The following is a 15513-nucleotide window of genomic DNA, read 5'->3' as shown; positions in this document are numbered from 1 at the left end:
TCTGGAGCATGTCTGGTGTGGAGAGAGAGTGAGGGAGCTGGGGATGTTCAGCCTGGAGAAGACTCCTGGGAATCCAGTACCTAAAGGATCTGTAAGAGGGCTGGAGAGGGGCTCTGGACAAGGCTATGGAGTAATAGGACATGAGGGAATGGTTTTACACTAATGAGGGGCAGGGTGAGCTGGAATATTACAAAGAAGCAAATTACCAAAGTGAGTAGGTTGTGGTAAAAGTAAAAGTAATCCCAAGATATTTTGACTGCCCCATCCCTGGAAGCATTCAAGGCCAGGCTGGGGAAGGCTTGGAACAACCTGCTGTAATGGAAGGTGTCCCTGCCCATGGCATGCAGGTCAGGATGAGATGATCTTTCAGGCTTGAAGGTCCCATCAAAACCCACCCATTCTCTGATTCTGTCATCCCATGACATGCGGGAAAAGCAGCCAAGCCTTTTCCATCCAGGATGTGAGGTTTGTTAGCGGGGACAGGCACTGTCGAACAGAGAGACCTTTCCCTTCCCATAGAGCTGGGTCAAGCTGGTCTCCAGCTCGGCCAGTGTGAGGTTCTGGACCTGGTCTCTGTTGTTTTCAGCAATGACTGCCCAAGTCTTCATGCCGGTGTTGGTCTGGCAGCAGGCAGCTGACCAGATGTGGCTGGGTACATTAACCCTGCGACTGGAGATGTAGGTGTTCCCAGGCACAGCACCCACAATGACATAAGTGATATTACAGCCCTGGGTCTGGAGGGCCATTGTCGTGGTCTCATAGTCATTCCAGGTACCCTGGTTAAGTGTGCTGTTCTGGGGCACTATGTTGGTGAGGGTGAAGGTAGACCACTTGCTGTTGTTTCCATTTCGGTGGCAGCTGGGGCTCAAGTGACCACGGTTCAAGTCCTTGAGGTTGTTGTAGTCTTGGTTGATAGCCTGACTCTGGCCAATTTGCTGTGGAGTGATCTTGTATTTCTTTTGAAGGGAATACTCTGTATCCATATTCTTGGGATAAGTTGGGTTGATCAGCTGGACAGAGTAAGAAGAGCAAAAGGTATCAATCGTGAGAATGGATGTAACGACACAGATTACCCAGGACAAGACATCTCTGAAGGACAGAATTCCATTGACGTCCCCTCAGTGTTGGAAAATGTATGAATCTGTGAGCAATCATACACATGCCCCTTCTACATGAACACAAAAGCTTTAAATAGAAAATAGCTCAGAATCTGGCTGCTCTCATTTTGACTTGTGCCCTTTGTGATCCAGCCTGCAGCCTGTGCTGGGAGCATGGATGGATGCATGAGACAAGGAGCATTTTCCACTCCTAGGATTGAAAGATGATGTTGGTGAGAAACCTCCTTTGCCAAAAATGCTTCCCTTTTCTCCTGTCTCCACCGTCCAAATCTGCCCAGGGCTCTCCTTGGATCCCCTCACACTACACTGTGATTCTGTGATTCTCTGATTCCTTTAGGTTGCTGCTAGAATGATCCCCAGGGCTGGAAAACCAGAGGTTGCCACCTCTAGCCCCATACATAGGGAGATGTGTCAGGAAATCAGTCCTGGAGCTGAGGCTTCCCTGGGAGGGCTACAGTTCATTCAGGGATGCACATTTTTGCTCAGGAACCAAAAGGATCTCAATGTAAATTCGAATCTGCTACAGCAGGGCTACGAATGTTTATCAGAGCAGATCTGGGCCAGGCAGCATCTTCTGTAGCATCACTGAAAAGAAATTACAAATGATCAGCCTTTGAGAGGAGCCTGTAATCCCAAAAGAGTCCTGAGTAAACTAAATGCTCTGGAGAAAGTTAACACAATCAAAGATTTTTTGGCTTTGGTCCTGGATTATATCACTCCCTTCTGAGTTTCTCCTCCCTTCCCTCATGCTACTCACAAAGGCTGTTTGACTTTTCACTGGGAGCAGACAAGCTCTGTCAGGGATCAAAAAAACAGCAGGACTGTTGGGCCCTCAAGTGCAGCCTCTCTTGGATGCCTTTCCACCATCACTTGGTCACCCAGCACAGCACAGGGCACAAGGATGGGAATCATTGGGCTTTGTCATGTAATGCCAAGCAATTGGATTTGCTGTTCCTGTCAGGTCAAGACAGAAAACTGGGCACCTTTGGGATGTGATTCATCTCATTCTCCTGCTGATGTCTCAGATGCATCAGAAGAACCATGTGGTGCAGGTGTATGAAGTTCAATGAGAAAATTCCCATCCAGTGTGTGCCCATTTGCATGTGTGTAGTGGGATGGAATGAAATAGAAAAGTAGGGTTAAATGCTGCAGTTCATCATTTAATGACTGAAGTGTGATGTGCTGTAAGAGAGACACTCACCTGAGGCTCAACAAACCACGATTTAGATCTGGCACCAGGTCCGGGCTGGTAGATATAAGCAGAGTAGGCTGGAATTCTCTTGTCTTTGTTGTAGAGGGTGGCAAAGTGATAGGCATTGCTGTAGCGCTGACAGATCCAGGCTGGGTTCTGCGGCTCCAGGACATTATTCGGTGGGGTCCCCGCATGGAAAAACTGAGAACAACTTGCAAAGGATGTCACCACCTCACTGTGTCCCAGCCAGAGGCAGCTGGCAAATACCTGCAGCAGCAGCAGCCACAGCATTGTGGCAGGATTTCAGTGAAGGACTCTTGCTCCCCTGGAAGGCAAATGCAGAGGGACTCAGCTTAGAGAGAGCTGTTCATGGCCTGGAGCGTTTATGTGCAGGGGGAGAAGAGCTGTCAGAATAGGGGATCAGGAGAGACCAGAAAAGCAGTCATTTCTGTTCTCCAGGATATGGAAAAATCAGGAGGGCAATAAGGGTGAAACCTAAACCAGGGTTTAGGTGCCCTGAGGAGGCTGCAGTGGGAGAAGTCAGCCTGTAGGAGGAAGGGGCCAAACCCACCAGGAATGTAATCAGCTCTCACATTAATGTTAGCTTGCAAGAGAGGCACAGCCCTGGGACAAGGTCACCTTTTCCCACCTCCCTCCTGCTCTGGGCACCTTCCCACAGCAGACACCTGCAGCTGGGCAGGGACTCTGCTCAGCCCCCTGCAGTGCCCAGCTGGCCTTTCATCTCATGGGGCATTGGGCAGGGAAGAAACAGCAATGCTGCACTTCCTGCACATCTCTGGCCCCATCCAGGTTGACAGAGACACACAGCTCTTGCAGTCAGAGCCAATACTGAACCCCAAATGATCCACTTGGGGTTCTGCCTCTCAGCTGACCTTGGGCAATGGGGGTCCTGCTGCCCACCTTGCATTTCCACAGTATCCAACCCCAGACTCTGAACTTGCAGAGACATGGAGAGAGAAAATGAAGGGGCCAAGCAGATGGTAGCAGCAAGTATGGGGGATAACACCTCTATCTTCTCAGCACAGCAGTAATTCTGCAATGCAAGCACTGAGGGGCACATCTTCCTCTGGTTGCTTGGGATTCCTGCTGATGCCCATCTCAAACTTTGATGCTTCATTTTCCTGTACAGTCAAAGGCACCTTTGCAAGAATTTCATGGGCAGCAACCTGTCCTGTTTTGTCTTTCTCAGAGCTGATGTGATTTTCAGCAGTCAGTAAGGTCATTCCTTTATGAGAAAACTGCTGAAAAGCTCCCTGGGATGCTGGCAGCCAAGCGAGGGGCTCTGTCTCCTTTCAGAGGCAGCCCAGGTTTGGGATAGCAGGGCTGCTTCCATTTGCATTGCCAGACACTCAGTGGAATGGTTTCATATCATCAGCATCTGGAATAAGGCAGCTGGGACAGGCAGTTCAAAGGGCTCCTGGGAGAGAAAGCTGCCACAGCCTGTGCAGCACAAAGCCCACCTTTGGCTGGGAAGGCTCTGTGCTGAGGACTGCTGAAGGCTTGACACGTCACTTTGCACATTTGCTCTTTTCTTCTTCTCCTCCCTGACCCTCATCTCTCCCTTTCCATTGCATTCAGGATGTTGAGCTGCACACAGCCCTGCTCTGACCCAAGCTCTGTGGTCCTTTCTCTCTTTTTCAGCCCTGGATCAGGAAGGTGGTGACCAATGAGGTGGAAACTGAGAACATGAACTGCAAGTAGAGACTTTTTACAGTACTAGGCAGAGCATGCCCATCGCTGCCCCAAACCAAGGAGAGATGTGTCTGAAAAGTCCTTCTGCATGACCCAGTCCATGAGATTAAAATGTGTGTAACTAACTTAATATCTGACTTAATATATTGAGAGAAAGCACCTACCGTGAGAAAGAGCAGCACAGGATTCTGCCCGCAGCCCCAAAGTGGCAGAAAACTCTCAAATGCCTCTGCTGACACCTCAGAATGTCTGGGTTTATATATTCTGTCGGAAGAGACAGTTGATAGATTTCCCAAGCAGAGATTAGAGTTCAGACCACACTTCTGTTTTTCTAGATGTTTCTTGCAAGGTCCTGGGTGAAATTTCGGTACTCAATAATCTCTCGTTTCCTTCTTTTTCAACAGTTTGATGTGAATTTTCAGGTGAGCTGGCTTGAGTTTTGTTCCCAAATTATTCCTTCTGCCCTTGCCCTCCTGAGTGACAGAACATACAGAAGTGCTGCAAAATTCAGTGCATGCATAAGCTCCGATTGCCCCTTGGAGCTCTACAACTCCTGCCTAGGCTTTGTCCTTATATATTTATTCCAAAGCTCAGGAGAGGCTTTGAATATTGGAGTCAACGGTGAGGAAGGAGCAAGAGCTTACCTTGAAGCAGTGTCTCAGAAGTGGCAGCCGAACCATTCCTTCTGTCTTCTCCCTGGAGAAAGGACTGTTGGAATCCTCAGGAGTGCCACTGTAATATATAGCCAGCCAAAATTTTGCCTCTTCTTATTAACTAAATATTCCACACACAAGAGGAGTTTTCTGTTTTTAGTTTGGGGAGTTTGTTCATACCCACCGTGAAATGTGTTGACAGTTGTTTGTCATCGTTTCCTCAGGATTTTTCCCAGATTTGCTGACTTGCAGCATGGTGTGTCAGGATCTGTTAACAGAGTCTGGTGACTTCCTTGATCATTTCATCAAACCCACTAGCTGCAGCTGCTGCTGCTCCAGTACCTACATGTGTTTCTGTTCCCAAAAGAACAGCTCTGGTGACATTAGATGGACTGGCCTGTCTTTGACAACACTCAAATATTCACAGGTTGCTCTTCTGCAGCCTCCCATTGCACCATTCCTATGGCCAGGCTACAAATCTTCTCCTTCCTGATTGCCATGGCTTTGTAAGAGCTTCATCCCAGCAGCCTGGGAAGGAGAAGTGTTGTAGTGCATTATTTGAGTTTATATTACATTTCATTTTATATTGGGTTTTGTAATGGTTTCTTCTCTACCTCCTGTTCTCATGGAAAATGTATCATGAGGTTTGTCCCTGCTCCTTCTCCTCACCCATCCTCCCATGCTGGAATGTAATCCAACTCTGTTCCACTCCCACCTTATCCCTGATTGAGTAGTGGCTTGTCTCTGCGTCTAGCCCCTTCCCTCCCAGATGAAAGCCTTGGGACAATGTGGAAATCTCTTGAACTCTTGGGACCAGGACAGCAATGGGAACTGTGCTGGGCTCCTGACTCTGTGGAGGCAGGAGCAGAGATTGAATAAAGTCGTGACTCCCCCTGAACCAAGGGTAGACTCTTTTCTTTTGCCATCGACGGATGCCTGCTCTCTCTAAAGGAAAAGGTTTCCAGCCTCTCTGGGATCTTTTGAGACCCTGAAGGGAAAATTCCTTCCGGTGTGGATTCTCTCTCAAGCTAGCCAAGGCAAAAATGGAGCACGGGCTCTGAGGGAGAGAGAGCCACAGCAGAGAAGGCTCTGGGGATAGCTCAGAGCACCTGCCAGTACTTCAGGAGTCTGCAGGAGAGCTGGAGAGAGAGACATTGGACAAGGGCGTGGAGGTGATCAGTGTGCTGGGTACAGAGTTAATTTTCTTGACAATGGCAGTTTAGGGTGCTGGCTGTTTTTGGAGTTGTTCTGAACATAGGGTTGATAACAGAGTGATGTTTTTTGTTATTGCTGAGCAGAGCTTGCACAGAGCCGAGGCCTTTTCTGCCTTTTGTACTGCCAGTCTGGCAAGGAGACTGGGGTACTTGGGAGGTTGGGAGCAGACACAGCCGGGATGGGTGACCCCAGCTAACCACAGGGATATTCCAGACCATGTGACATCATGCTGAGCATATCAAGTGAGAGATGAAGAAGAAAGGAGGGGCCATTTGGAGTGGTGAGTTTTGTTTTCCCAGGTAACTGTTAGGTGGGATGGGGCCCTGCTGTCCTGGCAGTGGCTGAACACCTTTCTATCCATGGGAAATGGTGAAAGAATTCCTTGTTGTGCTTTGCTTGTGTGCAGAGCTTTTGCTGTCCCTGCTAAATTGTCTTTATTTCTACCCACGAGTTTTCCAGCTTTTACCCTTCCAATTCTCTCCTTGATCCCATTGGTCTGTAAATGAGGGAGCGGCTGAGTGGGGCGCGGCTGCTGGCTGGGGTTAAACCAAGATATTAGTGCAAGTCACAACAGCTTGAAATGGAAGGAGTGAAGGTTTAGAGTGCGTATTCAGAAGATTTTTGTTACTGTATGGGTGGTGGAACCTCAGCAGTGGTTGCTCACAGAGTCTGAGACTGCCCCATCCCTGGGAGTGTCCACGGCCGGGTTGAACCGGGCTTGGAGCGACCCAGGATAGTGGAAGGCATCCCTGCCCATGGGAGGGCACAGAACCAGTTGGTCATTAAGGTCCTTCCCAGCCAAGAATTTTCTGTGATTCAATGATCATTCATTCACTTAAAATTAAAATGGATTAATTTTTTTCTATTTCTGGAAGTCCAGGAATATTTGAAAAAATATGTTGTTTGTTAAAACCAGAAATATACAGAAAAGTGTGTTAGATCAATTTTGTTTGAACAAACTGGTTGGGTTCTGTGGTTTCTTTTGTCTTTGTTGATGTGTGACTGATGCCTTAAAGCAAGTGAAGATAACCAGGATGAGGGAGAAGGCCAAGAAGAAGCAGATCTGGTAGAGGTGGGGCAAATTCCTCCTTTCTGATGAGGCCCAACTGACATGACAAAGCAGGATCCAATGTCGATCACATCATTGGAAGAGGCCATAAACCATCAAAGAGCCCTAATATGTGCCCCAATTCCACAGTGCTGCGTGACAGAGTGGAAAAGCCATCCCAAGGGAAAAGTGGGGCAATGCCAAATGATCCTGAATGCACAGAACCCGTTGAAGTCTTCGTTGTTCAGGCCCACACCCCAAAGGATGAAGAGTGAGGACATCAAAGTTGCAAGTCCCACTGCTGGAGCCATGGGGATATCTTTTGTGAGGCATTGGCACCCTGGCCCACTCTGCTCATGCCCATTCTCAGGAGAATAACTGATGTCTGATGCTGACACTTGTGTGGGTGTTATGGCATCCTCAGATTGCATTTTGACACCCAATGTCCTGCAAGGGTGCTATGGGCACTGTGACATTACTGGTGGTGGTAGAAAATTCAGTGAGAAGCAACGTGGGGTTTCTATCAGATGTGACCTGCAATCCAGCACTGCAGCAAATAACTTTTATTGTAAGCTCTTGCAAACTCCATGCTGTGGCACACATTGATCTTTTACAACCATTGAATACATTGGCCCAAATCAGTTTCCCCTAAATCTTCAGAACAGCTTCAGAAGCAGAGCAGAGCATGAAGGTATGCTAGCAGTGCATCCCAGGAGCTGAGCTTTGGCTGCTCAAAGCTTTCTGTGTATTTGATGCCAAAGCCTGCCTGTCTGATACATCAGGTGCCGCTCTCAAGATGCAGTTTCCAAAGTAAGCAAACAAAAGCATATCTCAGGATCACAGAATCACTGAATTGTTGTGTTTTGGAGGGACTTCTCAAGATCTTCTAGTCCGGACTCCAGGCAGGATCAGCTCAAGCAGGTTGTCCACAATGAGCTTGGCTGCATTTGTAGTTGTGTGGCACTCTTGAAGTGCTCGGTCAGCAGCATTCCTGAATGCCTCCTCACCTGACTCCCAACAGCAAGGGGCATTTTTTCTAGGTACGGCAAGTGAAGTGAGAACATCAGTGCAAGGGGTGTAGCATATACCCACCCAGATTCACTACAGATAAACAGTTCCTCAAGAATCAGAGTTGTCACCTTACAATGTGACCTCATTAAAGTTGCCTAAAAACTAACATAGGAAAGTATCACTCCTGGGTGGATCTTTGCCAACTGCTCTCTCAAGCAGAGTCTAGAAGATGCCACTGCTTGATTTTCTTGTCTCCTTCTCTTTTGGGACAGCACATGGCAACATCTCCAGTCCACAGAATATGAACCCTTGGCATGACTGGAAAAGGACTAAGCAAGGTGCATGGCACAAGCCACTTTGAAGTGAAGTGGCCTTAGGTCGCAGTGTCTCCTCACAGCTCCCGGCAAAAATAATTTTTCCTTATGCTGTGTGTCTAAAGTCCCTGTGATGCACTGGAGTCCAGAGCTCTCCCCAAAGATGGACAGACACAGAGCAAACTGCAAAATTACCCTCTCATGTCAGTGCAGCTGCATCTTCCCAGGGAACAGAGGTGCTTCCCACCCTACCATGGGCATGGACAAGCTCTAGGCTCAGCAAAGGGCTGAATGTCTGTTCCCCATTCACATCAGGCTCAGCAGAAAACAGAAGCAATCCCAGATGAAAGGTGCCTGGCAGCATGCTTGTGGAGCTGGGGCAGCCCTCTGCACAGCTCCAAGCTGGGCTCCTGTGAGAAGCACAGAATCATTTCTGTTGGAAAAGGCCTCTGAGATCGTGGAGTCCAACCTTGGACCAATCCCCACCTGATCAAGTGGGCCTTGGCATTGAGTGCCACCATATCCACTCTCCATGGACTGGGATTCCACCACATCCTCAGGCAGTCCATTCCAATGTTGACTCACCCTTTCTGTGAAGATATTCCACCTAAGGTCCCACCAGAATCTCCCCTGGTGCAGGTTGAAGCCTTGTCCTCTCATTGTCTCACTGCTTCCCTGGGGGAGAATGCTGACCCCCACCAGGCTACAACCCCTTTTGTCCTAGAGTGACTGTGTATCCCCAATCGTCTATTGGGTGCAAAGGGGAGGGGAAGCGCGGTTTATTTTTCCCCAGGAAAACTCTGCTCCTCAGAGTGACCTTGAAGGGGGGGAGTTTGAACATTGCAAGACGAAAGAAGCTCTGTTTTTTTCATTTTTTTTCCCCGGGAGTTAGTTAGTTAGTTTAGTGCTAGCGTAGTTAGACCCTGTAGAATAGCTGTAGTTTTTTCCCTTTTTGTCCCTTTTTTTCCCTTTTTTTCCCTTTTGTTCCCTTTTTTTTCCCCTCTCCTCGGAGCTGTTCCAATCTCTCTGGACTAAGGACCTGGGAGAAGCACCGGGGGCCTCCACAGGGGACCCACCCCACCAAGACCAGCCCTGCACATCTCCTTTTCTGCCAGCGCCAGCGGAGATAGAGCAATGGAACACAGTGACTATCTTCAAGAGGAGACCTTCTCTTTTTGAGTTTGTTATCCCTCTGTAAGTGGCATGAAGCTCTTGTCATCCGGTATTGTGCTGGGAGTGCTTTGCCTGTTTAATAAACAGGTTTTTTCCACTTCCCTCTGAGGAAGTCTTTTCCCGAAATGTTTTGGGGGAGGGGAGGGGGTCCCGTGGGAGGGTTTCTCCCAAATCTGCCTGAAACCAGAAGACCTTTTCAGGGAGCTTTAGAGAGAAATAATCTCTCAGAGCCCCCTCTTCTGGGTTAAAGAACCCCAGTGTACGGCAATCCAAGAGATGGGACTGATTGCTCAGATGCAAAAAGTTGGTTTATTGATCACAAAGCTTCAGGATATATATCTTTTCAGGTATTACTAAAAATTGCTGCTCACTTAAGCAATAATAACTGAATGAAGCCTATCTTATGTTTCTTAATAATATTGCTCAACTAATGGGCAAGCACAGACCCATACAAGCGTGTACGGGCTTACCGCAAAGCTAAACATAATCAGCATATCATTATCTTCTGCTTCCCTCTTCAGGGTACGGTCTGCCATGGCTGCACTGCCTGCCAAGGGCCTACCAATGCTAACCTCTGCACTACTGTGATGAGCTGAGCTGAACTCTCAGTCCTGCTCTCTGGCTGCATCTCTACACCCAGCTGCCTCAGCTGCTCCTCACAGGCCTTACCCTCCATGGCCTTCCCCAGCTTCATGGCCTTTCTCTGCACTGGCTGCAGAGGTGACCTCAGCCCATGGATCCAGCCTGTCCAGATCCCTCTGCAGAGCCTTCCTGCCCTCCAGCAGGCTGAGTCTCCCACCAAAGCAGCTATCATCTGTGATGTTACTGAGGGTTCACTGGATCCCCTCATCCAGATCATCTGTAAAGATATTAAATGGGACTAGGCCTAACACTCATTCCTGGGGGCCACCACTTGTGGCTGGACGGCAGCTGGATGTGGCATCGTTCACCAACACTCTCTGGGCCTGGACATCCAGAGAGTTCCTGTCCCAGCCAAGAGAACACCTCTGCAAGCCGTGGGCTGATCGCTTTTCCATGAGAATGCCATGGGAGATTGTGCCAAAGGCTTTGTGGAAGTCCAGGTAGACACTTGCTCGGCCTCCCCCCTCATCTACTGGACCGGTCATCTGATCATCAAAGGAAATCAGGTTCTCTAGGCATGACGTGCCTTTCCTAAATCTCTGCTGGCTGGGACTGATGCCTTGGCTATCCTGAATGTGCCATGTGATCACACTCAGGACAATCTGCTCCATAACCCTCCTGGGAAGCGAGGCCAGGTGGACACGCCTGTAGTTGCCCAGATTCTCCTTGCAGCCCTTCTTGGTGTCACAATGGCCAAACTCCAGGCTTCTGGGATGTCCCCAATCACCCAGCACTGATTAGAAGTGATGGAAAGCAACAGTGCTCATATCTGAAAGAAGGCAGAATCCAAGGTGATCCTTTTCTCTCTTGGGCTGCCCATGTATTTCGCAAGCTTGCTGTGGATGTCAGGGCATTTCTGATTACTGAACAAGGTAAAGGTCCTGGGAAGAGCCTGGGAAGTTGATAGAGGTGGCACTGATGGGCTTGGTGAGTTGGTTCTGCACAGCCTGGTTTTTCGTGCCAGAGTGACACAGAGGTGGTTTCTTTGAGAAGCTGCTAGAAGCTTCCACCACATCTGGCGGATCCAGTCCCTGATGGCTCTGAAGATGGACATGCTGATGACCACAGCCAGGCCAATTAGCAATGTTGGTAACACCTCTGCAATAACATATTTAAGAAGAAAATCAAAACAAATTGTGGTGTGCAGTTTTATTTCCAGCCAGAGAAGAGGGGGTGAGAACATGTGAGGGGAACAGCATAGAGACACCAAGGTCAGTGGAGATGGAGGGGAAGGAGTTGCTCCAGGCACCAGAGCTGAGATTCCTCTGTAGGCCATGGTGATGATCATGGTGAAGCAGCCATGTCCCTACATGCTGTGGGGATCCACAAGGGATGCCCAGATCCACCTGCAGCCTGTGGGGATCTGTGAGGATGCAGATATCCACCCGCAGCCCATTAGCGTGGTGCCAACACTGGAGGAAATGGATGCCTGGAGGAGTTCATGGTGTGGTGGGAGACTGGGTGAAGAGAGGGGTCCCCTGCTCCAATGCTGGAGCAGCCTCTCCTTGGAGGACTGCACCTTTTGGAAGAATGACCCATGCCACAGCACAATTGGGAGCACTGTGTGCCTGTGGCAGGGACTCATGTTGCAGTGGTTTTGGTTGGACTGCTGCTCCTGAGAGTAGAGCCTCACTGGAGAAGTTCAAGGAGAACTCTTTCCCATGGGGGGCCTCCACAGTGCAGCAGGGGAGGGACTCCTCTACCTGAGAATCAGAAGAAATGATTGGATGATGAACTGACCAAATGTCACACACTCCATCTCCCTGTGCTGTTTGTGGGAAGGAGGGAAGGGCTGCACAAAGAAAAGGTGTTTTTAAGGTCTATTTTACTTCTCATTATCCTCCTCTGAATTTGTGAGCGCTAAAGTCCCTTTCTATCTCTAAGCAGAACATATTTTGCAATGGGAGAATTTTATCCCAGTCCTTATCTCAACTCGTGAACCCTTCATTAATTTTTTTCTCCCTACTCTGTGCAGCTGTGGCAGGGAGGCTGAGTGGGTAGCTTTTGTGTGTGCCTGGTGTTTGGCTGGTGTCAAAACACGACAGTTGGTCAAGCAGCCAGTGGTTCCAGAGCCTGGAAAGTGGGGGCAGAGGTTCATGCGGTGAGCAGTGGTGAGGATGAGTCTAGCCCCAGCCATTTTCAAGAAGTGAGTGAGCAAGTATCATGGGTTTCCCCAGTTTGCTTTTCTGGTTATAGAGAAATGCATAATATTTTTCCCTGCCAGGATTGTGGAGTAGTTTGCGGGGGGAGGACAGGGACCTATCAGAAAGCTTGCCAAGATATTGGCACCAATAAGTTTGACCAATAAGGTTGTCAATGTGACTTTGGAAAAGACATTTAATACTCTCATCTGCAGCAGATCTCTCTTGCTTTGGAATCAGCCATGAGGTAAGATCGTAGGCAGCGGGTAGGCCCAAGTCGGGCCCTGCTGCCCTCCGGATGGGCAGGTCAGGCCCAGCCAGGCCTCCGAGAGCTGCTGCCTGCATGGGAGCGGCCTGGGTTGAGCCCTTTTCTCCTGGCTGCCAGCGGGAAGAGAAAAAAGAACAGCTCAGCAATGCCACGTGTTTACAGCTTTGTGGCAGCTCTGAGCTGGATCAGCCTGGATGAGACCGAGGGGTGGAAAAAAGGACATCTACCAGTTTCCCCCATTGGCACAGCCTTGCATTTTCTTCATTCCCTGCAGCCTGGTGCCTGCAAGTGACCCTTGCAGGCCTGGGCAGATTTAACCTTTCCTTGCAACATGGAGCTTTTAAAGCACAACTCCTCCTTGAGAGAAAGAAGAAAAAAACCAGAGGGTATGTAGAACAGACACCGAATTAAGTCAGTGGATTAGAAGTGAAAGAACTAATAATATTGGAATAGGATTGAAGAGGTGGACATTTTTAACCAGACTTCTCTAGGGTAAATTATGGAGAAATGGACTGTTCTTTATAGCATCTTAATATTTTTAGGTTGAATGCTAAGTCTAATCAAAATTGAGGACTAATGTAATTGAGATTTAATTGAGAACTTTAAAGCCTCTGTTCCTGGGTTAAAAGCAGGTCTCAGCCTTTGAGACAAAGATGATTTTAGACTAGAAGAAGTATTCATAAATAGTACCCCAGATACACTGAGAAGCCTTGCTAATAGAACATCACAGTCTGCAAAAACTCCATGCGGTAGCAGATGAGTGCCGTTTAACAGCCACTGGACTATTTTGTCTTGTAGCAAGCATCTTCATGAGAACCTTAGAGAGACTCTCCTCCTAAAGTAATGAGTGATTATGTCTAAAAAGTTGAACTGATTAAAAATCACAAGTTGTGTCTTTCTATGTTGTTTAATAAGAAAGTTAACAGTTTGTAAGGGGAGAAAAGAGTGTTTTAAAGTGTCATTCTGTTTTAGTTTAAGTTTTCTGTTTTTAATTTAACTTTTTTTTCATTCTTTTAGTGTGTGTTAATAAAACTATTTTTGTTCATTTTTAAGCTTAAGCCTGTTTTGCTTTTTCTCCTAATCTCCCCCTCCCACAGAAAAAGAATAAATACTAAAACCGCTACATTAATTGGTGTTTCTGTCCAGTTTCAATAAATTAAGACCATTACAACAAGTCACAGGGAGCCCGCTGAGATACAATGGAGGTGTCTGGAGAGGGGCCTCAGCTGAAATCACACTGATGTTTTCATCTGATCAAGGGCTGTGGTCAGAACTTGATCGCAGGAAAAAATCCGTCCAGGTAGAGGACCTGGGACTGTAGGAGCTTTCCAGCAAATGAGGTGAGAGTTTTGTGCACACTTTGCTCTCATAAAATGCAAATTCTTCTCCTAGGTGTCTGTGCAGCCAAGCTGGCACAAGGCAGGGCTCTTGCTGCTCTGGCAGCGGGAGTTGACAGGAACAGAACTCCAGGGTGCTCCCAGGCAGTGCCCCGTGTCTGTGCTGGGATCTGGTTCCCTCTGCTCAGGTGTGCAGAGGCCCCGGAGCTGCCCCTGGGGAATGGGCCTGGCCTGTGGCTGCTGGCCCAGGTGGGGCTGGGTGTTGTCCAGGATCCTGCAGCACATCAGGCAGCCCCAGTGGGACTCTCCAAACCTCAGGGCAGCTGCAGTGGCCCAGGCTGCATCTCTTTATGCAGCTGAGGCAGGCCTGGAGCTCTGCTGGCTGAGGTCAGAGCTGGGACCCCAGCACAGCTGGAGACACCTGCATGGGGCTGCCTCACTCTGCACCTCTACCAGAACCTATGTTTAGTGCAGCCCCCAAACAGGTTGGTCCTGGCTGAGCAATATGACCCAATAGGAAAATGAACAGCAGCTCCTGAGCTGAGAAGTCCAGTCCCCCAGCACCTCTGGAAGTGGAGCAGCTTGCGTGACCTGTTGGCACTCTGGCTCACTTTGTTCATGCCCATTCCCTGGAGAATAACTGATGTCTGATGATGACACTTGTGTGGGTGTTATCAGATTGTGTTATCATATTGTCTTATGTGTTATCCTCAGGTTAGATTTGGACACCTAATGTCCTGCAAGGGTGCTGTGGGCACTGTGACATTACTGGTGGTGATAGATATTTCAGTGAGATGCAACTTGTGGTTTCTATAAGACATGACCCTGCAATCCAGCCCTGTAGCAAGTAAACTCTATTGTGAACACCTATATTGGGTCTGACTGATGTAGAGTTCGCTGCCCTTGCAGTGCTGTGATTTGCATTGTTAGCTGGATGGGTGTTGATAACCAACCAGTGTTTTGGCTACTGTCGAGCTGCACTGTCCCTCTGGCATTCCTTCCCCCACCAAAGGGAATGGGTGTTGGCAAGATCCTGGGAGGGGACGCAACCAGGACAGCTGACACAAATCAGCCAAAGGGATATTCCATACCTTATGACTTCAGGTCAGATACATAAGCTAAGGGAGACAGGAGGAAGGCGGGGCATTCTTGAGTTTTCAGTGTTGGCTTTCTGGAGGAATTGTTACATGTGCTGAAGCCCTGCTTCCCGGGAAGTGTCTCAACATCACTGCTGATGTGAAGTAAAGACTGACATTTGCTCTCTTTAGCTCTTGCATGTGCAGACACACACCTTCCCACCTTCCTGGAGTTCGCGTGTGTGGAGATTCCTCCTTGGAGTAGAGAGGCCTCTCAAGGTCACTTCTCAAGGTTGATCCAAAGAGTTTTGACCATGGTCAAATGGTCATTTGACCATTAATATGGGTGGGTAACATCAATCCCTATTTAATGGTTTTTGCTGGTTTTAATATAACTGCTTTAATATATTGGCTTCAATACTGCTTCATAGTACACAATACGATGCTAGTAGTTACAGCTTCCATACGGTGAACTAAATAATTCTGATTAACGTATTTTTGCCTTATCATTATCATTATAAATCACATATAATTATGTAAATATGTATGGTTTGCAAGCCTCAAACCTGTGGGACAAGTTGTATAAAGTTTCAATAACATGTCATCTACAAT

The 15513-nt window shown here is 48.3% G+C and overlaps 1 protein-coding gene across 1 annotated transcript; it reads right to left on the bottom strand.

Moving 5' to 3' along the window:
- Nucleotides 1-470: 470 nt before the first annotated feature.
- LOC120752468 (endonuclease domain-containing 1 protein-like) lies at nucleotides 471-2601 on the bottom strand. The gene is made up of 2 exons (XM_040063582.1): nucleotides 2320-2601; nucleotides 471-1010 (listed from the first exon to the last, which is right to left on the bottom strand). Exons 1-2 carry the CDS (start codon nucleotides 2599-2601, stop codon nucleotides 471-473), a joined length of 822 nt encoding a protein of 273 aa, XP_039919516.1.
- Nucleotides 2602-15513: the final 12912 nt, after the last annotated feature.

The sequence above is a fragment of the Hirundo rustica genome, chromosome 4 (genome assembly GCF_015227805.2).
Source record: "Hirundo rustica isolate bHirRus1 chromosome 4, bHirRus1.pri.v3, whole genome shotgun sequence".
In the NCBI taxonomy this organism is placed as follows: Eukaryota; Metazoa; Chordata; class Aves; order Passeriformes; family Hirundinidae; genus Hirundo; species Hirundo rustica.
The sequence above is the reverse complement of the archived record's forward strand: the minus strand, read 5'-3'. Positions and strand labels throughout refer to the sequence as shown.

What these genes read in the sequence shown, in the direction of transcription:
- LOC120752468 (XM_040063582.1), bottom strand. Translation starts at nt 2,601, where the DNA reads ATGCTGTGGCTGCTGCTGCTGCAGGTATTTGCCAGCTGCCTCTGGCTG. An exon ending in CGTGGTTTGTTGAGCCTCAG is followed by an intron (nt 1,011 to 2,319) that starts GTGAGTGTCTCT and finishes TACTCTGTCCAG; the next exon opens with CTGATCAACCCAACTTATCC.